The sequence below is a fragment of the Tyto alba genome, unplaced genomic scaffold, assembly GCF_018691265.1.
Source record: "Tyto alba isolate M040663 unplaced genomic scaffold, T.alba_DEE_v4.0 Super-Scaffold_9, whole genome shotgun sequence".
Taxonomy (NCBI): Eukaryota; Metazoa; Chordata; class Aves; order Strigiformes; family Tytonidae; genus Tyto; species Tyto alba.
This window is the reverse complement of record NW_024881330.1, coordinates 16,083,890-16,110,234: the sequence shown is the minus strand read 5'-3', so window position 1 is coordinate 16,110,234 and position 26,345 is coordinate 16,083,890. Positions and strand designations below refer to the sequence as shown.

The 26,345-nt window shown below is 38.2% G+C and overlaps 1 protein-coding gene across 1 annotated transcript; it reads right to left on the bottom strand.

Annotated features, from left to right (window-relative positions):
• On the bottom strand, nucleotides 1–24,453 carry RAD21 (RAD21 cohesin complex component). Its single transcript, XM_042785938.1, has 14 exons — nucleotides 24,291–24,453; nucleotides 17,082–17,255; nucleotides 15,104–15,233; nucleotides 12,789–12,888; nucleotides 11,723–11,829; nucleotides 10,657–10,860; nucleotides 9,942–10,067; nucleotides 9,619–9,741; nucleotides 8,155–8,378; nucleotides 7,671–7,836; nucleotides 7,173–7,324; nucleotides 5,466–5,615; nucleotides 3,969–4,052; nucleotides 1–1,339 (listed from the first exon to the last, which is right to left on the bottom strand). The coding sequence occupies exons 2-14, from the start codon at nucleotides 17,223–17,225 to the stop codon at nucleotides 1,148–1,150; spliced, it is 1,902 nt and encodes a 633-aa protein (XP_042641872.1). The 5' UTR covers nucleotides 17,226–17,255; nucleotides 24,291–24,453; the 3' UTR covers nucleotides 1–1,147.
• Nucleotides 24,454–26,345: the final 1,892 nt, after the last annotated feature.

The window sequence follows — 26,345 nt, the reverse complement described above, 5'->3', positions numbered from 1 at the left end:
AAGTAAAATCAAATGGGACTTCTTTTGCAAAAGTGATAAAATATTTTGAACATAGGAGTGTGTATTATTGGAAAAATTGATACTAAAACCATAAATATATCCAAAGAGCCATTTAATACACTACACAATTAAGTGGAACTGTGCCCGTCTGTACTGTATATTCAAATTTGTTACCCTTTTCAGTACAGGTGGTATCGGAATTTAGCATTTTTACAAAGGCAATCTGTTCAACTTATCTTAATTCTTATCCTCATATGCCTACTTAATAAAAATCAGATAATTTACAATCTAGAAGTCTGTTTTAAAAAGTCTGGAGTTTATATACAGCTCTAACAAACCTAAAGCATTTCGATACCTTAAAGGTTTAAATGAAATGACTAGAGTTTTTATTTGACCCTTATTAACAGTGATTAGCCATTATCAGTAGTGGACCATAATGAGGTGATGAGTGAAAAGGAATGTTTCGTCTAAAATGCTTAACACATGTTCTGTCCTTTCATGTATGCAACAGTATCACGTAGAGGAAGTGCTTTCCACAGACACCCGTTTCCCCTTAGCATCAAGGGCTACAGAATTCTGACTGCAAAAATGCAGTGACAAAGCAAGCTGACATATCAGGCACTACCTTTCATATTGGCAGCTTTAAGAGACCCACGATATGCACAAAGATCTAGGGAAGGGGAAAAAAACCCACTACTATGAGAAGCAGACCGAACATTTTAGACGAGTTTGGCAAAGTTTTTAATCAGACAATAGGTTGGCCATTCAGGTTTACTTGTATAGGTTAAAAATATCACTATTGAATCAACTAGTCAAATTATCGTAAGACATCTTCATTGATACTCAACATTACATGCACCAATATTGCACACATCTGCTCTGAGTTGTTAAAAACAATCTCCATCTGGGTCCTTGAGCTGTCTGGTTTCTGCAGTTAGAACTCAAGCCACCCACCCCAGCAGTTTCACTAAAAATTTAAGTGGTAAATTTAAAATACAAAAAAACAAAATAACCCAAAAAGAAAACCAAGGACTTTATACAGACAATAAAATCTAAATTTTCTGCAATGGTCTTGTGGGCCCTACAGACGGGGCAATACATGTACGCAACTAGTGAAACAAACACTAGCTCTGCTGCATCTAACCATTCAAATAATATGAAATCTGGGACCAGGTGTTGCAATGATGTCACTGTAAGGCTCCTCCTGTGTCAGCTCTATAGCTTGCTGTTTTTTAAGTACCAGGAAACTGTAGAATTTTGCAGCTGCTTGTTTTCTGTTTGTATTTCTGCACAGCTCAAGCAAACTGATAGATTCTGCTCCAGTCTTAGCAAGAGCTCTCTGAAAAACAAACATTGATACCACAAATTAAATAAGTACACACACAAAAAGGTCCATTGACAAAGTTCTGTTTGTTGTCACCCCCAGGACACTGTGAGGGATTAGGAAGGACTCGACATTGAATGGGGACATTGCAACATGTACATGAATATTTCTATATGGATCTTTATCTAAATGAAACCAAGTAGGCTTCCCAGCGATATGTGAAAAATCAGTCTTGAATCTGTGCAACTTATGCCAGAAACACTGTAGTACAGCACAAGATTTTCTTTTGGCACCAATAGCTACCCAGTCTTTTTTGACTAGAGAAGAAATTATTTTAAATAGGAATAAAAAATCCTGGTTTATTTCTCAAAGTAAAAATAACTCCAAAAATAATCTTGATCTATTGTTTAAAACAAAATTTCAAGCTCTAAGGCTCTTTTAAAAAATGTATCATTTTCCCAAGTTGAAAGCCCGTTTATTTCTAAAACTCCTCTGTTTGTCTGAAACTAAGTACCCAAAGTCACTTACATTTTTTTTTCAAAGTCTTGGCCAGAATATAAAAAATTCAGGAAAATACATCTGTTTGCTGGCTAGAACAACAACTGACGTCTTCAATTTAAAACAGAACCGTTTGCTCTGGAATATCTACTAGATGAAAAGATATTAGACTGGCCAAACTAAATTACTTTATATTAAACAGATCTTAACTTCAAATCTCATTACAGACTTAACGTTTCAGCCATCCAGTATGATGCTCTTAAGCACATGGAAGAAAGAAATGAAAAAAAAGCTAGACATGGTCCAAAGAGAATTCTGAAGCTCTTTTCAGAAACTGTGATGAAACATTCAGAGAGGAAAACATTACACAACATTACTGACTAAACATCTGTATATTTTAAAAATCACTTTTAAGCAACAGTTGTACTGGTTTGGGCTGGGACAGAGTTAACTTTCTTTACAGTGGCCATAGGGTGCTACGCTTTGGATGGAAGGAAATATTTTTCTTTTGGAGCAAGCAGGCTGGGGGTGCACAAGAAGTTGGGAGGGGACACAGCTGGGACAACTGACCCCAGACGACCAAAAAGATATTCCATACCATATGATGTTATGCTCAGCAATAAAAGCTGAGGGAAAGAAGAGGGTGTGTGTGTGCACACTCAGGGTTATGGCATTTGTCTTTCCAAGTAACCACTACATGACATGTAAAGGAGCCCTACTTTCCTGGAAACAGCTAAATGTCTGCCTGGTGTTGGGAAGCAGTGAATGAATTCCTTATTTTGTTTTGCTTGCACACACAGAGCTTTTGATATTAAGCTGTTCAAAGCAATCTCAACCCACATGTTTTCTTGATTTTACCCTTCCAATTCTCACTCTCATCCCACCAGGCGTTAGTGAACAAGCAGCTGTTTGGGGCACAACAACAGTTTAAAACAATCTTTCTTAAACTAGTGGAATTCTTGCAGGTGTGGAAAAAAAAAATAACTTAAGCCACATTAGTTTACAATGTAATCTGAACTAAACTGAAGTGTATTTAAGTGCCATAAAGGCTTATTTAGGAGTTTAAAATTAAGATTTCATTGTTTAGAGATGTAAGCAAGTAATTCTTACAATATAACTCTATTAACATTTTCTAAAAATGTAAAATTTTTGCTTGATTTTATTATACTTTCAAGAAAGTCAATAGGATATGAAGTACTACTACATTTCAGTCTACTAAAAAGTCAGCAGCATTCCAGCCCCCCCATCCACTTCACTGCAAGTTCAGAGATACAATAATGACAATGAGCTTTCAACAGCAGAGATGGAGCTTATCAATTTTACAAAAAAAGTGAGGATTACTTTGGAGAACAGAAACAGCTTAGAGAGATGGAACTGAAACACTTCAGTGACATTAGAATCTCAGGAGTTGCCAAAATGTTTAGTGGAACAAAGGGGTAGGAATTGCAAACTAGGCTGAAAGGTAAAGGTAGTCCAAGAACATATGAAGTACACATAGAGACTTACAGGCAAACAGACAGCAGTTTGCACCTAAGGTCAAGTGTATACTAGGGGTGTTCAGTTATCAGAAAAAAAGCTCTTTAGTTCTAGCAACCAAGAATCCACCCTATAAAGATTATCTGTCTGTACAAACTGAAGTCACATGCTGAAATTAATGCTGCAACTCAGCCAAGGTCAGATTCCCACAGTTGTTATAGATTCAGCTTATCATAGCGTGGAAGTTTTCAAACTAGCCTAGCCAGGAGTAAACATCAAATAAAATGGTTTTATCCCTAGACTTTCATGAGGTTTGCCTAGGGTCACATAGCACAAAGTCAGAGGTGCTAAGGTTTCATTAAAGTCACAAACCCAATTATTTTAAAATTTTAATTTCTGGAAGTCTTACACACCAAGTATGGACATAAAGTCTGAAAAACACTTAAGCAAAAAATTTTACTTCAAATGTTCTTTGGAAAAAAGTAACAATAATATTATGATTTAATCAGCTGCAAGCATTTCCCCTCACCCTCCCCAAGACTGAACTGATATTTTAAGTTTGTAACATCTACTGCAAAGAAAGCTCGCTCTTAACCTTTTAACTCAGGTCAAAAGTATAGGTGGACTCACGCAAAATTTACTTTAAGAGAAAGCAAATTATCATGTGTACCTGAAGTCCATGAAGCATTTGTTGAGTCCTCTTGTTCCATCTCCTTTCTTCTTGATCCTGATCACCCCCTGTGCCATCTTCTTCCTGCAAGCATACAAAATTCACACTTACAAAATAATAATTTTTTTCATCCACTGAGTTATGAAATGAAAGAGGTATTTCTAGGCATCACTGCAGCTTTTTCTTTTGATCAAGCCAGAAGGTTTAAACAACTTGAGTCACAGGATACCTCTAGGAGAAGCAGGAAGCGGGACAGAGAAAGACACACATGTAAGCTGAGGTACCACAGTAAGGTTGTTTGCCACTATGATTATATCTCAAAATGTTATGCTGACAATTAGTCAAACAAAGAAGTTCAGTCATGACAGCTGAATGAGACACTTCAGCCTAATCTAAGATTGCTAGTACTGAACACGGTATCAACAATGTTTTTATTTTGCAAACATTAATAAATTCAGACGTTCTCATTTGACTGTGGCAACAGAACTATTGAAAAGAAGAACAGGCTGCTGCTAAAAGCTGTGAAGGCCAGCTGTAACCACTCAGCTCCCCATGTCCTATGAAGCATTCACCTACACAGAACAGTACTTGTTTATAGAAGGTGCGTTATATATGGCTTTTAAAATAAGGACTTTATTTCAAATCAGGAATTAAGAAAATCACCATGGAAGTGATACATGCAAGTAGTATCTGCTTTGTTTCCAGTCTTAACTCAAGAACCTCAAGCTGTGCACAAAAACTGCTTGGCCATTTTTTTTATTTCTCAAAATTAAATCAGCATGTATTTCTTTCCTCTTCATTGTACTACTTTTAAAGTAACATTTATCTGCATCGAGCAACATCCTGAAGTGGTCAGGCAGCTGGAATAGATAATTGTTGTAGTTACCTTCCAACTGAAAACATTCTATTCTAACAGTTTTTTACATTACTAAAGTAAATCACATTTCTTTGTACATGTGACTTGTTACAGAAAGAAACTTCACATGTCCAGATACATTCTTTTTCCAACAATAAAACCGATTTTATAAAACTAATTTAATATTATGCACCTGGGTGTAAAATAAGAAGAAACAATTAAGTTTGTTTTGATATCCTCAAAATATTAAATATCTTAGCAAAGAAACTACTTCAGATCACATTTTAGGATGTGGACCATTTTCTTACAAAAACCTATTTTTATGAAGTGTCATGAACTACTTAAAAATAGAACCATAAAATCAAGTTCAAAACTTCTTACATAAGGCATCATAAATACAGTGGTTTAATCCAACCACGTGTGAGAACAGAACCCTCTAAATCAATGCAGAATGTATACACAATCTATAAAATGGAATAATATAAATAATGGAAAATGGTCATGGAATAATTTTAAAATCTATGTTTCCAAGGGTTATCATTTCCCAAGCAAGGACTGAAGATTTATTTCTTAAGCCATTTAATGAATCCGAAGTCAAACAGTGCTGGGGAACACACAAAACCTTTCTATAGAGTTCTTACCTCCTCTTCTTCCTCCTCCTCTTTCTCCTTTTCCTTCTCCTTCTCTTTTTCTGGTAGAAGTTCTAGCTCTGGTATTAGCTGGCAGATGTTTTGGGGCTCCTCTGGAGGCATTTCTACAGGTGGTATTTCCAGCTGTTGTGATGGTGGATGCTTTGAGAGTACACGATACAGTTAAACGCACAGCATTGTTTTAATCAGTGGTCTTACAACAGAACAATGATGCTACAAACCAGTTTCACAAAATCCAAGTCTCTAAGTCTTAGCCATCTGTCAGAACTTTTCATTTTTCAAAAATGAAAAGCAATTTGTTTTGTTTTGCTGTCCATACATGTATTTTTAATCCTTTAGATAGTGCTCAAACCAGAAATTATGATACCACTATAAGGAAAAAGGCTTTCCAATAACTTCACTTAGTCTACCATTCAAACTACTGATCTTATTTCTTGGATCACAACATGCAACTTTAAAATCCCACACAATCAGACATAGTGCTACATAAACACACTTTAACCCACTGGAACAAAACATCTTCGAAATATCAAAATGTTGTTTGCAATGCAGGGACGAAGGCATTAAGATGTAGGCACTTTGTAAAGTTTCCAAAAATGCAGGAATGACTTTGGTGCTCAAGTATCATTCTCATGAGATATTTATATCAAGAGGAAAATCCAGAAAAGCAGTTTAACAGGATTTATGTAGTCAGTTTTTAATAGAATATACAGTACTCTCCCCCGAATATATACACAGTTAAGTGTTTGCCAGTAAAGTTACCTTGACACCTGAAACTGCTTCCACACATAACCTAAAATAGCTCAAAACAATTTCTGTTTGAGAGTCATACAGCAGGTATCACTACAGGTATGTTGCTAGAGTCCTGATCTGGTGGGTATGATCAAAGAATTCCCAGCACACGCCAACAGCATTGACTTCAGCACAAAGTACAGTCAATGCCAACTTCACCATGTCATTGATGACATGGCCAAGAGGAGCAGCAGCAGCCATCCTTTTTAATAAGATAATGTAACATCTAACAGTCATTCTACAGTGAACAATGTTAGCCAAGAAACACGTGAAAAGTGGGGTTAAAGAACTGCACAAATATGAGAAAGATAGCATAAACCAGGACTGTTCTCAGCAGGTAAGTGTTCAGGAAAAGAATACACCTTTTATTTTGCCCATTTTCTCTCCCCCCACACAAACACGGTTTCCTTTCACACTGCATCTTTTGCAGAAGAAGTAGATATGAGCTAGTTTCCAAGTCTACTCATAAACCAACTAGGAAATCTCTCCTGAAGATCAAAGTTTTTCTTTGAACCCCTAATCCTGGAACACTTGGACTATCTTAAAAAAGGAAGTTTGTGCTGCTAGAATAGTCCTTTCTTCATCAGTGAAAGCTGTTCATATACACTTGCCAAGCAGAAGAACTTGCAACTCAAGAACTTTGTAAGCAATAAACTTTACTCTTTGAATGCTTTTTCTAGATAAAACAGTGCCATTTCTTTATCTTACCTGCATTTTAAATGTTTCAGTAAGCTTTCCACTTAAGAAAAACACCATAAAGACTGCCCAGGGACAGAGATTCTGATACTACTCCACCATATCTCAGAACACTACAGAAAGTTAGTGCCTCAAATCTGTGTCACTTCCTGCTCAAAGACACTACACACTTCCCATTCTCAAAAAAAAAAAAGTAATTATCTTACTCACAGGTAACACTGGCTCTGGTTCTACTTGCTGCAGTTTACGTTTAACACCTGTCTGAGGTGGAGGGGGTGGCATAACAGATTCATCCAGGTTGGTTCTGCTGCCTTCCATCATTGATTCTTGTAAACGACTTGGTTCTTCCAGAATAGGTTCATCTAGATTTCACAACAAACTCAGTTTTAGATAGTTTGGTACAGTTTCAAATTACATTATTAAGTCTGATCTGCTTTTAGAATGAGCACTCTTAACAGGCTGCATAGCTTTTGCAGTGACTTAAATAGAATTGGTACAACCTCATTTAATACCCATTTAATCCACTGGATCAAACTGAATCTCTAAGTGTCATCTTCTTCTAGAAGAAAAAAGCACAGATTGCATATCAAGCTAAACAACCACTGCAAAGCTCTTTGATTCATTCATAACTTTGGTGACTTAATATAAAGCACAAAAGAGAAAGATAAGCTCTGAGGGAAAGCAGAACATTATCGCCAAGACACAAACCAATGACATCTCGTTGCTGCTGTTGCTGTTGTTGCTGCTGCTCCTCTCTGGGAACCTCTGGGTTTTCGAAGTCTTTAAGGAACTCATCAAGGTTGTCAGCTTCTCCACCTTTCCTCCTCTTTCTTAGGTCTTCTGGTACCAGGGGTGTAAGACAACGAGTGAAGAGCTACAGGAGAAAGGTTACATTAGTCACTATTGTAGTTCTCAGTGTCCTTAATTTCATTTCAGATCAAGTAATTATGGGCCATCTTCCTTTCCTGTCTTTTAAGCTCCCCTCCAACAGTAGTAACATTTAAAAAAAATCATTTATTTCTGTAACTGATAAATATTTTAAGCATTGGCATGATCTTGCTTTAATTAGTTTTTTATTTAAAAATGCTGAATACTGCTATCACTGTATCACTATTCATATGCCGATATTTACTATATGAGGCACAATCCTGAATATAGTCCGTTTAGAAAGGAACCTGCACAAAAACATTACCTTCAGTAGCCTGTTATTCCACAAAGGCTGTGCAGGCAGAGAGAAAAGCTTTTCAACTCCACCAGTTTCTTTCCACATCATCAGTTTCTTAGTAGGAGGTGCCAAGTCCAAAGTAGTAACAATATCAGAGTAGTCACTTAATTGGGCTCGAATAGTCTTGCTATCCAGTTCTTTCACACTGTCCACAATCAGCTTTCTCTTCCTCTTTGCTTTGGTTTCCTTGACTGTTGAGATTTTTAGCAAGTAACAAAGGTTAGCTCAAACAGATACCACACTGTAGAAGAATCTTGCAGGTTCTCTATAGGCCTGATTTGCCCACGTGTAAAGCTGCCTTGATAATCTAAGGCAATGTTAGCTTTGGGTGAAGGAATGAAAAGCTATAAACACTACGAAAAGTCAAACACTGTGAATGCTGTCCCATAACCTACAAATTCTTCTGTGTATACTTGTAGTTCTACTGAATCTACCTACGTCTCAATGTCCTCAGCTGCACATGCCGCCCCTCCCTCATGGCTTTCTTGTCAGGCTGGTGTTCTTCAGAAGCAAACCCCTGAAAGGTAAGGTCCCTCTGACCAAAGAGTCAAAATACCACACCAAGTTTTTCCCCTAAGCTCTATCGAGCTTTGGTAGTGTTAATGTGGGTGGTTATCTTACCTGTACCTCTCATCCTGCTCTAGAATGACTTTACTGTAAATTGCTTACAGGCTGGCACTCTGCAGCAGACCCTGAAGCTCTGGCAAACGCTGGCTTTGCTGGTCCCAGCTGACCAGCTGGGACCTCTGTTGCTAGCTTGCCACCAGAGGGCAGCGCTAGGGCTTTTTAATGGGCCAAGCAGTAAATCAGGGCCTGGAGTTCAGTCTGAAAACACAGGACAAACTACATTTTTTCCAGATCTTATTTTTTTAAATAAAGCAGGGATCTGTTTATAACGAGCCAAACACAGTACCAGTTAGAATAAGAAAGTGTCTTTCATTAGAGAAAAAGACAAGGAATTTCACTATTTAATAGAATACAAAGATGCATCTCCTGAATTCAGCAATTCATTAAAGCTATGAATCACTAGAAGAGCACTCATTCTCAGTGTAAACACTCACTCCTGGTCATCAAACATAGCATATCAAGAGCTGTGCTGCACTACAGATACCGTATTAAAGACATGATGAGTTCTCTTTCAACTCACTGTATTTTAACTAGCATGTTTATCAAAAGCTAGAGCATCATGCCGCTATACATACTGACTGCAGAAACTAAAAACTAGTATCCTCCAAGACCATCCATGTAAGCTATCTACCTGGAAAATACTGGAAGGCTACTGTTAGAATAAAAGGAATTTAGCACTTAGTCCCTGGTTTCTCTTCCAGCTAAGAAGTAGTCAAGCAGCAGTGCTAAACATACATTTCTACTCCATTGAGCTAAAGTGGTCTCTGATGAGCCAACTAAAACAGTTCCAAATAGCTTACTCACCAGTTATGTCAATAGGCTCCAAAGCAAAAGCTTCCTCTTCATTGGGAACAAGCGTTGTCTGATCAGTCATAGTTGGTAACGGTTCAACTGGATCTACCGAGTCCGGGCTGTCTGGTCCACCCACTGCCAATTACAACGAGTATCTTGCATAATGTCAAAACATTAAGAAACTGTGCTAACCCTTCCCCATCCCCTCTTCCACACCTTAAAATCATTTAGCACATTTCATATTTCTGAGTTCAAGATGCTTTTAAGGAACTAGCATCCCAATTAAAACTAGTTGAAAACAAGTAATTCTATATCTAGCCCTAGATAATACTCACTTGATACATTATCATCATCATCCATATCATCATGGGGAGGCTGCTCTGGCATCATTACTCCACTTTCTGAGAGTGCAGGTGGGTCATCAAAAATACCACCATCATTATTACTAAGAAGTTTGTCATCTGAAACAACCATTTGAAAGAATCATTTTTGCATCCACAAATTCATGAAACAAGTACAAACAAATTTATGACAACACAAAGATAGTGCAAAGGTTAGAGAAACCTATACTTCCAATGCTGACACAAAAGCAGTTGGGAGTGCTTTTTCAATGTGCGTTTCAGCTCAAATCTTGAGCTTACAGATAACCTTTATTACAATACGCTTGCCACATATTTGCATCTTACTACGTTTCTTAGTGCTTCACAGAGAAGCACTCAATACAATTCTCAATATATTAACAAACCCTTGGAAGGAGTCAAAGAACAAGAGATGCATATTGATTTTTCTCTAAAGAACATTATGTATAGAACAGAAAAACTCTGATTTAATTTTACTTCATCTCCAATACGCCAACAATTAACATACTACTCATCATCTATATTGCTGTAGCACTCACAAACCAGAATTCCACTGTTGAAGGCATAATTCAGAGAGGGACCTTGGCCACAAAGGAAACAATCTCCTCTCCACATACACACACACCCCCCCAAGAACTAATTATTGAAGAAGCTAGGTAGGACAGAGGAAAAACAAATTTCTCAAACGTACCCAATATCCCACCATCATTTCCTTCTCCAAAATTATCATCTTTGTACTGGTCTTCATATTCCAGGTGATTAGATTTCTCATTGAGATGACTGGTGCTCTGTTCAGGCTCCAGTAAGAGATTGGAAGCACTGGTACTCACTAGCATGTCATCCTCAAATGCACTACCTTCTCTCATCATTTCACGATCATCCATTCCAAAGTCACCTGCAAGAACCAAGATGCATGAGATCTAATTAATCAATCAAAGGCCCAAATGTAAGACCTAACTTTGTTTCAAGTTATCTTAATTAGAGTTAATGACAAGATGTAAGGAATTATGTCCAGCAATATGATAGCAAAAATACTGTGCAAACAATTATGGAAATAACCATATCTTCTTCAAAGCATTTCATTATAGTTACTTCAATTGATTTTAGCAAGATCCCACTAAATTTTAGTTGCATTGAAACCGAAGAATTCCAAAGAATTCAAAAGAGTTGTACCTTATGCCTCAAGGTTGGGCTTCATGTACAGAGAGCAAACCAATACCAAATCACCACCACCATCAATACCTAGATTATACTTTCAATAAGATTACTAAATTATGGATTATATTATTGTAGTTTGGAAATAAAATACTGAAATACAACTGTCTTCAGGCTTTGATTCATACCTAAGAACGCTGTCCTTGAAAAGGTACTGAAAGTAAACTAGTCACCACTGTCTGCTTCAGCTTTAGAAATCTCATAACCATTTCTGACTGAAAACATGCCTATGACTAACACAACAGCTGATTTCATATTGACATCACATTTTGAAAATTACAATTGACATAGTACTTCACTAATTAACCTGACTGAATATTCTTCAGCTTTACATAGGCAGCTTGAAGCTTGTTGAATATTAGAGGACAGGTTTTTTTTGGAAAAACTGATGTGTACAAATTAAAAATCAAATATACAGGAACATAGCATGTTTGATCTAATTTGTTTTGTACTTAGTGGGAAATCCGTAGTAATTCCAAAACCATAATTTTACAGTTACTAAACTAGCTTAAGTAACACATAATAATACACAAGATTTTTACCAAAGTCATTATCCTGGAGGATACTGATGTTGCCTACTTCTTCTCTCATTGTAATTTCTTCCACTCTACTCTGGTTCAAACTGAACTGCTGGGCCACATCAATATCACTTAAACAAACAGAAGGCAATTATTAAAAATCTCCTTTTAAAAAAAAATTATTAACAACTGATAAAGCCTACTTAGATAAATGTGAAATTAGTTCATAGAAAGTACACTATACACTTAATTAATGAAAAAGCTGATGGTGAATACAGAATAGAAAACACTACTTAAAACAGTAAGACCATTTACTGTTAAAACCTATCATTTAAATTCTGTTAGCTTCTGGGAAATATATCAGTAACCTCTCTTACTCCTTGCAATGTTGGGGTCACTAATTTTAAAGGCCAAATAAATAAGCAAGAAAAAACTTCCCCCTCTTCAACTTTAAAGGTTATTAATATAATTTATCAAAAAGCATATCTAGTAAGAGTACCAAGTTAACACTCTTTGTGGGTTGTTAAGATACGTTTCTTAGAGGAATACAGAATTTTATGCAGCTTCAAATTAATATATATTCTAATTCAAATATAAACCAAATAGAACAGAGTAAAGCAAACTGTATCCCAGAAATTCCATTATGAATAATCCTAAAGGGTAACATCAATTTTTTTAAAGACTAAGAACTATTCAGGCTGTATACTTATTATGTTTACAAGTAACCCATTAGTATTATAAGGTTTTAAGAATTAAAAGTGCTACTATGGAAGCTTAACAAGGACATTTCCATAAAACTAATCTTGAGAACATATATGATGTACAGTGCCTTGCACAGAAGAAGAAAGAAAATGATAATACATATCTGAGTTTTTCAAAAGCTTCTGTAAGGACAGCTTTAACCAGTTAAAATTACATGCTACTATGAACTTAAAATCAATACAAAAGATGGTTGGAATATTAAAAGACTTAAGTTACCTCCAGACTTTTTTTTTTTAATTCATCAGTAAGTTTGCTGTTTAAAACCATGCTCTCCTCAACTAAAACCAAATATCATTTGCACAGCAATAAAAAAACAAGCCAAGCTTACTCTAGATCAGGAAGTGGTTGGTCAAAATCATGGAATTCCTCAGGTAAGGTAATAGCATTGTAAGCAGCCTCTCTGTTTTCCTCAGGCAAATCGACAACCCCTGCAGAGAAGAACACTCAGATATGAGTTCCCATTCCTTACAAGGACAACATTTTTCCCCTGTGCCTTCAGCGTTGTTCTGTCTGCATGAGCTTCTTGTCTTTAAATCGTTGAATTGAACAGATGCTAGACACCTATGAAGAAACCTCAGATCACGTTAGCATTGAGATTCAGTCTAAATTCAAAATATATGCCCCTCAAACCCTTGTACTATTTTGTATAACCCTGGAAGCATCAAATCACTTGATAACGTTTGTGCAGCACAATGCAGAGCTGTGCAGCTAACACAGGTACTGTACGGCATTACAACACTTATGCAGGTACATGCTACAAAATCCTTTTACCATGATGCTCCAGATGAGCTAGTTAGTCTGATATTTTTGTTTGGATAAAGCAGCAGCAACACAGCAGCCTGGTTTGGGTAAAGCAGTGGCAACACACTATGACTACTTTGCTACTGGTCATTTAGTCAGTTCAATTAGCTCTGTAAGTCCCAGCACAGTACTGACTGTACTTGGGCCACACAAACTCTTAGGCTTCTGCATTTAAAAGAGCTGGATTACCTAAACCACATACATACCTCTTCTTAGCCTCCCAAAATGCTTAATCTGCTATTCAGTGGGCATTTTCAGAGCATGACTATCAGATTAGGCATCCCACAAAAACAGTGCCAGTGGTTGGTGCCTCTCTTTTCTTCAAAGGCTTAGAGGTCAGGACACTTGAAAGTCCAAGGGAACTGCAGGTTCAATTCCTTCTGTAACTTGCAGAAGATCTGAGCTCTGTGTTCTGCCTTCTAACCCACACAACACTGGCAATTCTCAGGTTCAGAAACACTCTGCCCACTGTGTTCCCCTTTGCAATGGATAATCAAAGAACCACTGTCCAGAGACCAGGAAAAAACATGAGCCTGTACTTTACTCATCTTGGTACTTGGCTAGGAATGAAGAAACCTAGCTCATCCATTCAGGGCTACCCAATATTTTTACCTGTTGGCTGCTTAACACATGTAAATGATTCTCAGAGCAGAGAAGATCAAGCCGATGCCTAAACCACAAAGCTGATAAACTGAGAACAAAGACAAGTGTCTCAACTTGCTTCAGGACAGAGTGCCACTTCTTATAAATCTTATTTTAAGGCACTTCACCTTCTATATGCACTCTGTTAGGAGTGGGAAAATTGGGAAAATAGATTGCCGTGTGAAATTAAGATAAATTTATGTGTTCTCATCACCCAGGGAAGTTAAACACAACAATAAACTAAAGATTCGCAACAGTCAACAAATTGCTACTGAAAGCTACATGAAGTTCAATGCCTGAATCACAGTATGTAGACCAGGAAATTAAGATAAGGGCATTATATACCTTAACTTTTCTCAGACTTACTGTTGTGCTGACTTTCAAGAGTTGCCTTTTTAAAAAAATAAAAAGTCTTAAGTTCAGCTTTTAAATCTATTACACACACAAACTTAAAAAGCTGGAATATGACTCAGCAGCTATGAGTATCCAGTAGCATCACTGCCACAGCTACACTCCAGATGGAAAAAAGTTTACCAGGTCAGAATTAAAGAAAAGTACCAACAGTGCATAAACCAAGTAATTAATTGCTGGATGGAAAGTAATTTCAGATATTAACATGGTTACCAATCTTCATGGAAAAGTCTTAAGAGTAAGCAACAATAGAGGGGGAAGGTATGTGTCACACATACTAAAGGGAAAATATCTTTGTTGCACACATTACAGTTCATATTATTTCCAGACACAAAAATGTGAAAGTAGTAAAAAAACAGCCTACTTCTATGTTTCCTTTGTAACTCGGGGCAAGGCAATCTTTACCCCTGATGGAAACAAGCTCCCTTCTGTGCTTCTATTCAGAACATGAAACCGGCCTTTTTCAGACTTGTGACAGAAGGTAAAAAACCATGTAACACATTTCCATTAAGCATACACCAACAGCAGTGAAAAGCTTAATTGAGATTTTACCGAATCAGCACTCATAGGAAAAGTTTCTGTTCAGATATCAATTCAAATATGTTTTTCAGCATACAACACAGTCACAGAGGCAGCCTGAAGCTGCACTAAAGAAAATAACTTCTCTTATAAACCTTTATAACTTTATGCAATTCTTCTACACATATAGGAAGGTAGAACTGTATACCTTCTTAATAAACATCATTATATAACAATGTAACTTTTCAGAGGGTGCTTAAAAACAGATACCTGGACGAAAAGCCATCTTAATCTTAATGAAAGCCTCGTTACAGTCTGCAAGAAGATATTTTGCTTTCCTGTGGTAGATTCTAACAACACCTAGTAAAAGATGTCCTGAGGTTCGAAGTGCCATCTTCACCTAAAAACATATTGCACAATCAGTGAATCAGATGTAGCCTTATTTTTCTTTTTTCCTTTAATGAAATTTGTCAGCTTTGCATGAGTTTTGCATAACATCAAATAACCAAAACAAGTACAGAAAAACTGAAGAAAGAATGCAAAGTCTACAGTTCAAGATTATACTCTACATATAATTTGTGAATGACCTGGCAAATATCAGTAAATTAACAGCAGCTCACTCCAGGAATTCCCAAACACTGCTGTGTCTAGTGAAAAAAAAAAAGATGACAAGACAAAGCCCATTTTACCATATCTTTTTCTGACATATTTGTTACTTTAATTGTAGAAAGAAAGTTAAAAATACAAAAATTTGGACAACCATAAATTACGATTTGGTTAAGTAAAATTTGGTTTAAAAATGTTACTTGTTACCTCTTCATTTTCTGTCCTCCAGTTAAGGAGAAAATCAGAGAATAATACTGAAATGTGGAATGTCCATAAACAAGCACTACCACATTAAGACAAGTTTAAGTTCCTCTTCTCTCTAACCTCGCTGCTTTACTATGTAATCAAGTATCTGCTGTTGGAACAGAAAACTGATAAAAAAATATCAGAGGGAAGGACTCTTCTTAAGTACTTTAGTCTGAAAGAGCATGAGACTTGTGTTGAAGGGTACATGGAATAATTGTCTCCCAGAGAGACTAAGCCATGCACAGTTTAACCTCAAACTCTAAGAATTCAAATTTTATTGCATACAATGTCTTCCTAATATTCCAGCTGACGAAAGTGTTACACAAATTTAAATATAGGAAAGAGTGCCTACAAATTTCTCCTTTTTCGAAAAGAACGTTGCAGGTCACTAGTGAGTCCATGAATATTATCTTCTTTATAAATCACTCCAGAGCTGACACTGAAGCAAATCACTGATTTGGAACAGTAAGTTTCTCTGTGATTGTACTATACATTTTTTGCTTATACTTAGGCAGCTCTTCCAAAATCCAGACTAGCATTATAGAAACACTGTTATATTTGTATCAACCAAAAGAAGAGATAAAAATATCTTTCTTTTTCAAATAGTTCCTTTTCTTCTAAGACACTGACATCTGTTAAATGACAAGTCACAACCATATTAGTACGCTAGTTCTTAAATGAAAAATTTCATTTTCACAAGTAGTAGAAGGAAAAAAAACATCTAAAAACCCGAGTTCCTCAAAATTTCCTTTAGTTTCACAACAGCCATCCAGAAGTGTTATGTTCTTTCAGTTTTGTTTCTCTCTATTTACTTCCCAGAAAAGCAGAGACTAAAAGCTTCAAATGTAATGTTTTTACACTAGAGTGTAGTATTTTTATTATACAGAAAACTATCCTCATGCAGCCAGTAACATTAGAAGCTACCTTGATACTTCAGATCTTTTTGCTGTAGCTAAGCAGAAGCATGCTTTGAACTTCGGTCACAAGTATAAACAAGAATATCTTAAGTATTATTTCTACAGCTCCCAGTAACAACAGTACTGAAAGACTGTCATCATAAGGCCTTTAAAAGTTACTTCTTGGAAAGCCTGGGCTTTCCTCTCTTCCAAACATTTGCTTTTAAATGATGTATGGTACACTGAGATAGGAGTCATCCATTCATACAAAGCAAAACATTCTGTAACAAAATTGCATGATACTTTAGCATTAGAAAAATTAGAAGAAAATATTCTTCAGAATCAGTCAATAGGGTACTTCACATCTGAACAGACCTTTCTACTCTTCAGAACAGCAACATTAAGAATTTTATTTGTTTCAGTGACCTAAATAGCAACTACCACCTGTACACAGTTTCTTTTCACTACAAGATAACATTACATCAGTGTCAGATAGATACCTTTGGTGAAATGATACTCTCCACGCTGCTCTCCAGATTACATTCAAAAACATGGGCTTTGGTTAGCTTCTTATCCCAGTGGGCCGCCAGCCAGATTTTGGCCAGCGGCCCACGCTTGCTCAGGACAAAGTGGGCATAGAACATGGTCCCAGATGTCTAAAACAAAGTGCAAACCTGTAAAGAGAAAGGGAAATTTGTTTGTTTGGTTGGTTTTTTTCCCTATAAATTTTTATGAGGAACATCCTTGCAAACACACCCCCTTACCTGCAGTAAGCAAAGCACATGTTTGCTTTTCAGTCATTAAGGTCAGACTATTTCTATAAAATATGTAAGAAGCCAACACTTACAAGTGGTGGTTATGTAATAGCATATGTATTTACTGCAGAGGAAATCTAAAGCATGAAGAACAGCAACCAATGACCATTTACATAATTTAAAAATGTTTACCATCCTGCAAGAAAAAAAAGTCTTGACTATGTTAACTTTATGGTAATGATACCAAACTCATATAATGCAAACAAACATGTCTCAGTTTTCAGTCCACAGTAGTTTTCTACCACTTCCATTTCTTTCTACTCTTAAATCAGTAGCTAGTACTATACCAGTATGTAATCTACATTGTTTCAGTAAAACATTCAACATTATAAAATAGACAGTCCTAAACTTTTTGGACTTCACCATAGTTTCTTAAACAGAAAGTACAATTATGTCTTCATTTCTGAACAGATTGCTCTCCATTTCATAATCCTCTTAGTAACGTTTTGTATTTTTTATTCAAGTGTTAGTAAAACCAGTAAGAAAATTGACTGCATTATTCCAAACTTTCTGAAGATTTAATTTTCTTCTTTCTCCTTCACCAAAAAGCACACTTTCTTTTATCTGCTTATCTGGTATCCACCTTCTTACAGATAAGATGCCAACATATCAAACCATGGGGAAGCAGAACAGCATGTTGTCTTATGATTTAAACATGCCAATTTCATGCATGAGGTAAGCATAAGTCAGTTCAACTACAAGTTGAGAAAACAAGTTTGATTTAAAGAGGTGAAAGATTCTCCAGCATTTTTTTTCTCCAGCAATATCTGTAACTAGGGAAAAAGAAACAAACAAGTAGGACAGGAAAGGTGCAACAAGTGCATTTCAGTTTCTATCCCCTCCATGCCTACAGAAAAACTGTCAGAGAAAACACAGCAACCTAACAGTAAAAGCAAGGCAGTTTAATCTGGGAGTTTAACATGTGAGGAACATCAGTTTCTCGCCATAAAAAAAAACCCCAGTGTTTCCCAAATGAATGCCAATACAATTTATAAGCAAACAGGGAAAACAGGGAAACACAAAGCATTGGTAAACATGACAGCCAGAGAGAGTGTCAGGAAGTCAATTCCTAGACCATACCAATTTACTTGTAGGTCAAAGAAATAAGTTTCAAAGCAGCTAGGGTAGAGCTGTTGATATTTACAGGGTACGCTTCACAAAAAAAAAAAAAAAAAAAAGATAAGCACAGTTGTGACTGCTAGCAAAATAAACACAGGGGCAAGAGAAGCACTGGCATTAATGGTTCAGTGGAAGCAAAGCCAAACTCTAGAAAACAAATGAAAACTGTAGATCTAGCGGTAGCTCTCTGAAAGTCCAATAATTTTTTTGTGTGTGATTTTTTTTTTTTCCTAATGGAATTTGAAGGAATATAAAGGACAGGGAGAATTATCTTTGTAGTGGTATCATACTCCATACTTGTACCCACTCATGTATCATTCAACATGCAACGATGAAAGCTTTGAATTTCAGCTGCATTAAAGAGAGAACAGAGTTGTTTGAGCAACAGAAATGATTACCAAGCTTATCTGTCTTAATAACAGACTAGCCACTGATTGTGTTCATAGCCAAGAATGGACACAGAGGCAAAGATTTAAAGGAAATAAAGGCCATGTTGAGCTTCAGCTTGAGTTAACAGTTGATAGAAAGGATTAAAACTAATCTTAGGTGTGAAGTTGATAGCTTTGAGTAACAACAAAGCTACAGATTAACAAAAAGTTAAATTGCCATTTTTATTTGTTGAAACTGTGTGGGGGCTAAGGACAGCACTGCAAAAAGATGGACACAAACAAGCTTTTCTTGGAAGCACAATAAAACAATTTTGAAAGTCTCCTTGATAAATAAAAGCTATCTAAAGGGAAGGTATTCTACTCCCATCCTCCAGTGTTTTTTGAAAGACATCACACTGTCTCAAAGACCAGCAGACAATTCAACCCCTTGTGCATTTTCAAAGGTCTCATGATATTTTTGTATATGCAGAGACAACTTTGCAGCACAGCATTTTGATATCTTGAGTTTCTAACACAGCCATGCACTGTTCTGGTAACAGCAGGCCTTTAAATTACCCCTAAATGTGAAGAATGGGAAAACACAAACATACAGTTAACAAAACCACTTGTATTACTACACTATAAACTTCCAACAACAGTTGCAAAATAATGTACTTTGATTCACTGAGTTTGGCACAATTATTTACGAATGTTTTACAATCATTAAAATCTGTAGCATGGGCTTCACAAAACTTAAACATACAGTTAACAGTAACCCTGAAAATACACTGAAGATTTCCTGTTAAATGTGAAATGCACTACTTGGACAACTCAGACAAAAATAACTTATTACTTTGAATCCCTGATAGAAAGGGTAATGCAAAACAAGGGTAAGACAAACAACTATCCAAGAGGAAGCAAGGTTCCCCAAAAAACCTGAGGTGTCCAGATCACATCAAGACTAATGACTTCACAACCTTTTTTTAAAAAAAAAAAAAAAAAAAACACAGACACATTGGTAACTTCTGTCTTTTAAAGAACTAACAATCCAAGTCAAAGTACTCCCCATAAGGGGGCTTAACATACCCGAATGGGTTTCAAAGGGTTTCAAAACATATGCTTCATCTGCAGTTGAATCAAAGAATAAAGGCTGAAAACCACTGCACCAAGGGAAGGCACAGAAACAGTAGATGGTCACCTGTGTTCGTGGCATTTCCTACGTTTGACTACCACTCCGTACTGGAGTCATGGATCAAACCTAAAATTTGCTTGTAAGACAAATGAGAAGTTTATACTACATGTGCAGGGTACTTAACTTCTGGAGTGAATAAGAATAAAAAAATAACTAGCTTCTGACAGAGGTCACGTGTTTCTCCTCATCAATTAATGAAGCCTTGCAACAGTGAAATACATGAAGAGAAACAGTGACAATCAGACTACAGGTAAAGTGTGTATTAATCTGAACTGTTATTAACAAGTAATACTTCTATTCCCTGAAGCACTAATTTCCTGCCACAATGTCAGTCTCTGAGACTTCCAAATTCCAGCAGATGCTCTGCTCTATATGGTAATACCTGGGTTACAACAACTGCACAAATCCCACTTTTACAGTTCTGAGCTGCAGCAGTTCAGCTGCTGCTGTTCAGAGCATCAGCACAATTGCTTAAAGCAGGCTCCAATTGTTGTCCTCATTTTCTCCAGATTTTTTTCTTTCTTTTCAGATAATCCTTTTCTTTATTTCAGGCTTTTTGTCTGATCTTTAATTCATAGGGCAGTATGCTGATGCAGTGGCATGAAAGGAGAAGAAATAGATTTTTCTGGCATAATTTGAGACTGGGATGCATGTTAAAGGAACTAAGAGTTCCTTGGAGTGGCAGAGTGCTCAAGCAGACATGTAAAACATATGTCATTGGCTGTAAAAGCAACTCAAAAGAATCCTCAAAAGAAAAAGGGTAGCTGATGACTCTTATAAAGCTTGTAAGGTAAAATATAACTTAATTTTTGAAACTGGCTGGATATGAACCAGGACCTTGAAACTTGTTCTAAGAACTTACTAGTTTTTCTGTCTTGCTTGTACTGCTCTGAGGCAAAAATAACTTGTGCTCACACAGGACCAGGTGGGAACAAATCCTGATCTTGCCAAATTGTGCTTTTAAAATACTTTAAACTTGATTTTAATTAACTTCAAATTTGCTTCAATGTGCCACAGTTATCCTCAGGTTCCTCTGACTAAATTGATCCTCAACAATTGCATAATCTTATTTTTAATATTTTTCTTCTTATAGAAGTGTAAAAAAAGGCTATAATTCTACAAAGTAACTGAGCACATTAAAAGAAACTAATACAATACAGATAGTACGCAGGGTCTGATCCAGAATCTCCCTGTTTCATTCTCTTATCTAAGTATCTGGTAATTGATCCTCCTGAAGAAGCAACAAGAAAACTGGGTAGATGCTACCTATGAACTCCATCTTAACCATCAATTCACAAGTACTAAGTCTTAAAATCCCTCTGTATATTAGAATGGCTAACTATCTAAACTCTGAAAAGCACTCTTGTGTAGCTTGAGTCTCATCCTTCAAGACATTCAGAAAGAAGCTTAATGAACTAACACTTGACAATAATATTGCAGACAACAGTTACAATATTCACGATATTTTAATTTGACCATAATTCACTCTAGCCCATTAAATCCACTTGCCTGTTACTTTAAGCCAGATTACATATACACATACCAGTTCATAGGTTAAATTCAGTCTTCAATTTGTTTTATTGTCACCTACTTTTGTTCCAGTTGTAAGGCTACTCCAGAATCACATTCATCCACTGATCAGCAGACAATTTCCATACTACAGTTTAAAAATCAGTCATTTTAATTCATTCATTCTTATGCTATCCTTCAATCTTTCTTCTCTGCTGGTTCCCTCCCTACACACATTTTCTTCCTATGCTGTCCCTGTTTCTGTTTTGCTAAGCCAAGCCAGCATTGGGCGAACTGGGCAAGAGTGAGCTCACCCTGTGCACCTGCAACAGTCTGAGTTGGCCCTGCTAGACTTTAGAAGTCCTGAAGGATTACCCTAACCCTGCAATTGTAGTTCTTCAATTTTAACTCATATTCCCTCACTACACAGTCCTCCTTACATGTTTAAAACTTCCCTGGTGCAGGAATTTACTAATGTTGTCTCAAGCAGGTTTCATCAGAACACTGAATACCTGGTGCCACTGAAAAAAAAAAAACAATTAATCACAGGACCAGTCTTCATAAACTCCACTAATAACTCCTTACAGCTCAGTGCCTCTTTTCAGCACTACCTTATTTCACCTCCTTCCTTCAACCACCTTTATAATTCTCTGGTTAATCAACACTGCATTTTTCTGAATCCTAATATATTTTTTGTGGTATCTGCAGCTTTACTCAAGTTCAGTGACAAGTCACCTCAATTTCTTATGTCCACAAAATCAATTATTGAAAAGATTAAATTGAACTAGTCCAACTTGACATACCTTTGATAAATGCATACAGCATTCTCCATTTGTCTCCAAGTCTTGTTTTTTTCCACCAACATTTTTTGTGAAAACATACAGCTGAGGTTGCACTACTAGATCTAGAATTGCTCAAAACACACCACTCCTTTAGAGGAAACACATTCACACTGTTCTCCAATTACAATATACTACATACCTACATAATCAAACTGCTAGAACCAGCACCCCATAAAAGTTACTAATTCAAAAGGCAGATCACTCAGAATTATACAGAGTTTGAGTATACTGAACCCTATGAACACTGTTCACCCCCTGCCCTCAACTCCATTCTCATATCTAAACCTCAGCAGGTATCCTGCCCTTGCCCCTACATTCAGTATGTTCACTCATACAGTGGAAAATAGTATTTTTAATTTTAGGCCATATCTCAATTATCTCAAGCTGTTCTGCGCAATTTCAGTTCTAAGTCAAACTAACGTACTTGCAGAAACCATGTATTAACACACTCCTTAAATGTACATAAGTTGAGTAAAAGAATAGAATTCCTTATATTACTCTGTCTTCTGCAGCAGTTATTCCTCTACACTGCTCCTCCAAAGGGCCCAAATGTAAAACACTCACTTTCTAACATTCTGCCTCAAAGGAGTTAAACTCACATATTAACTAAGGCAACTATTCTCATTTCTGTGGGAAATCCTGTATCAGCAACCCTAGTGACAAGACAAGACTAATTTAATCGGGTGGTAATTTAAGTTTATTGTAGGTCTTACTAACTTTTTGCTCCTCCTTTTATTCCCCACCACCACTCCCTCTCTAGTTAAAACTTTACATCAGTGGGCTTTGTGTTTCAAAGTTCCACAAAATGTAAAATATTTACAAATAAGCCTTCACAAAATAAAATGCAAGCCTGGCCCTACTAACGCTTTGACATGTCTCCATTTTTGATGTTTTAATGAGGAAGAGATTAATGAAAGCACATGCTTATTGCACATATTCGCACATCGTGGGCCAAAGTAATAACTTCTCCAGATTTACGCCATTTTCCTCCATGTGTCTGAATTTAAAGAGCCATTTTCACTGAAACAGTGCCATGCCAGTAAGTCGCAGTGGCACTAGACTTCCTTTGTTATTGACAAAGCTACAACACCTTATTTGATATTTAAAAGAAGCCTTTCATTTAGGATCAGAGAGAAATCTTAAAAACTATAGTAAAATTGATATCAGAGTGTCCATAGGAGCTGCTAGAGTAAGGTCTTAATTCTTCAAGAGGAAGGCCTTTTTAAAGGGGCCTTTTATTTGCAGATCAACAGTCACAGAGCCCAGAAGGTAGCTCTTATATTACTAGTGAGGATTGTGAGAACATTCAATAGTCTGCTTTATCCAAGCGACAAGCTAAATCACATTAGAAAATAAAGAGACAGGCAGGCGAAACTTTACTCCTCTCCCCCTCCCCAGGCTGCAGCAGCCCCACAGCTCCGCCGTCCCTTCCGCCAACCCACAACTGGGGATCTGTTACATTATTCCGGCCACCAGCCCCCAATACCTTGCTCGCCGGGCTCTCCCGTGAAAGCCGGACGGTCACCGCGCCTCCACGCGTGGGGCTGCTCCAGGCTTACAGACCGGCCCCACGCCGGAGCGCACCCCCCCGCTCTGCCCCCTCGCTGGGGCCCGCAGAGGGGTCACCCCAAACACACGGCCCCGCGCTCCGGGACACCGGGCACGGCCCCGCCACCCTGCCCTTCCCGAGGAGCCCCCAGGCGGGCCGTCCCCTCCCGCCGCCGCCGGGAGGGCTCGGCCCAGGAGCCGGCGCGGCCGTGCCCCACCGCAGCCGAGCCCGAGCAGGCCGGCAGCCAGGCTGCGGCCGGGCCCCGCCATGCCCCTGCGGACGGCGGCAGCAAGCACGGCCAGAGCTGCTCCTTACCCTGGTCCGGTGCTGGGGGAGGCTGGTGCAGCGGCTGGCGAGGCCGGGCCCGGTAACCGCTCCGCTCCTCCTCCCCGCACCGAGCCGAGCCGAGCCGCTCACTCAAACAAACAAGATGGCGGCCGCCGCCCTTCCTGCCGCCCAAACCCGCCGTTCAAATCGGCAGGATGTTTACGGTTAAACTGCTCCCCTCCGCCCCCACCCCCCCGAAGCCGCCACTGCGCCTGCGCCACGGGCAGCGAGGAGGCGGTGCGCAATGGGCGCGGCCAGCTGCGCATGCGCCCGGCCCCGGCCGGCCGCCCGGCAGAAGGGCGGGACGAGAGGTGGGATGAGTGACAGCGGGCCGCATGTCCCTTGGAGGGGTGGGGCTAAGGCCGCGGGCGGGTAAGTGCGCATGCGCAGCTGCCGCAGCCGTGCCGCGGCGCCTGTGGCGGCGGATGAGGCGTCAGGTGGGTCGGTACTGTCTGTCATGGCGCCTTTTGGCTGGGGCCGGGCAGCTGTGTGCCCACGGGTGCTCCGTGGTCAGCCCCACAGGGGACGCCTCTCGGTCAGGGGTGCGTGGCATAACCTGCGAGTCCCGCCTGGTCGCAGCTGGGGACCAGCTTGGTCTGTCCGTGGTGCTCAGTGCTCCCCTTACCCCTTAGACAAACAGCACTGCCTGGGAGGTGACTTGAGTTTTTAGTTGTTTTAAGACAAGACAAGCGACCCTCATTTAAAACAAACTTTTTTACAGCCTGCTTCCTCTAGAGGGTTGACACACCAGCTCGTCTTTCTGAGCTTTGCAGCTCACCCGTGGGACACTGCAGGTGTACGCAACACACATCTTTGGGCTGACCTGATTTGAACAGGACATAGAAAGGTTTTTTCGGGTCTAATTTGCTAATCCATGAATGCCACCTGTGATCTAACAGGGAACTGTGGCTACAACTGGATTTAATCAGGGGTCAGTGACTAGGTAAAAATGGAAATGGCAATGAAGGAGGCTGGTTTTGGGATTAGGATTTTTCTGGTGTTCTCTCTGAGGCACGAGGAAGTCTGAAGCTATGAGTATGTAAAATAACACTGGATAAATGACAAACAGTCTTTAGCCGAAATAGGTCTAAAATAGAAAAATTTTATTAAAATAATCTCTCAGAAATACTATTTTTGTGTGTGTAATGGGGCATCAGTTTACAAAAATAATGTTAGTATACCAAGAAAATCTGCCTAACAAGGGTTTAAGAAATATTGCTGCTATTTGTGACACTCGATTAATATATCTTAGTGGATGATAACATCACCAGATAATATGTAAAAGCATGCAGGCTCAGTCTCCTGCTTCTCTTTCATCTGATTCAGTTTTGCAGATTTCAGCATTCATTTTTGTTTATAACGTCTCACTGGAACCTGTATTCAGAACAAACACTGATTCTCTGTATGCCCCACATGGAGTTCTGCTAGGTATAATAATGTTTCAAGGTGCTTTTTTTTTTTTTTTTTTTTTTTCTGAAAGAAAGCATCTTCTCTATCACCACTATTTATGCCTTCCTCTATCCCCATATGAAATGAGTTAGTGGTCCAGGCAGTGTCTAGGCTATAGGCTGTTGGACCACTGATTAGAAACTTAAGTTAATTTTAACAGTACTGATATACTGGATTGTATCAAATCCACAAGAAGTGTTGACCAGCAAAGATACCTTGCTTGCTGCTACAGGAAAACAACCAGTCACAGGGGACAAAAAAAAGCCGCACTAGTAAAGTAATAGCGTATCTGTCAGTGAGAAATCTAAACCTTTCGTACCTCGACCCACATTATCACTGGGAAGTTTGTAGCATAGCCTTGCTTTGACTCTTGCCCTTCTGAGTACTTATCTCAGTTGCATGCATTTTAATAAATCCCTCTCTCTTAATCTCAGCAGGCACTGAGTATTAGTGGCTTTTGGCCAAAATTGCTTTTCTAGCTAGTATTGGCCAGAGTGTGCTGGGTGCCACTCTAGAAGCCCTGCATCAACTTGCTTTTGATAGCTTAAATTAACGATGGGAGAGAATTATGATCAATTTCTTTTAATTGTCACT

Bases quoted from the DNA above. Each gene is read 5' to 3' on its own strand.
- RAD21 (XM_042785938.1), bottom strand. From the start codon at position 17,225: ATGTTCTATGCCCACTTTGTCCTGAGCAAGCGTGGGCCGCTGGCCAAA. The intron at 15,234-17,081 runs GTATCTATCTGA...ATATGTTTTTAG, and splicing joins AGAGTATCATTTCACCAAAG to GTGAAGATGGCACTTCGAAC. The intron at 9,742-9,941 runs GTGAGTATTATC...TGTAATTGGCAG, and splicing joins TGATGATGATAATGTATCAA to TGGGTGGACCAGACAGCCCG.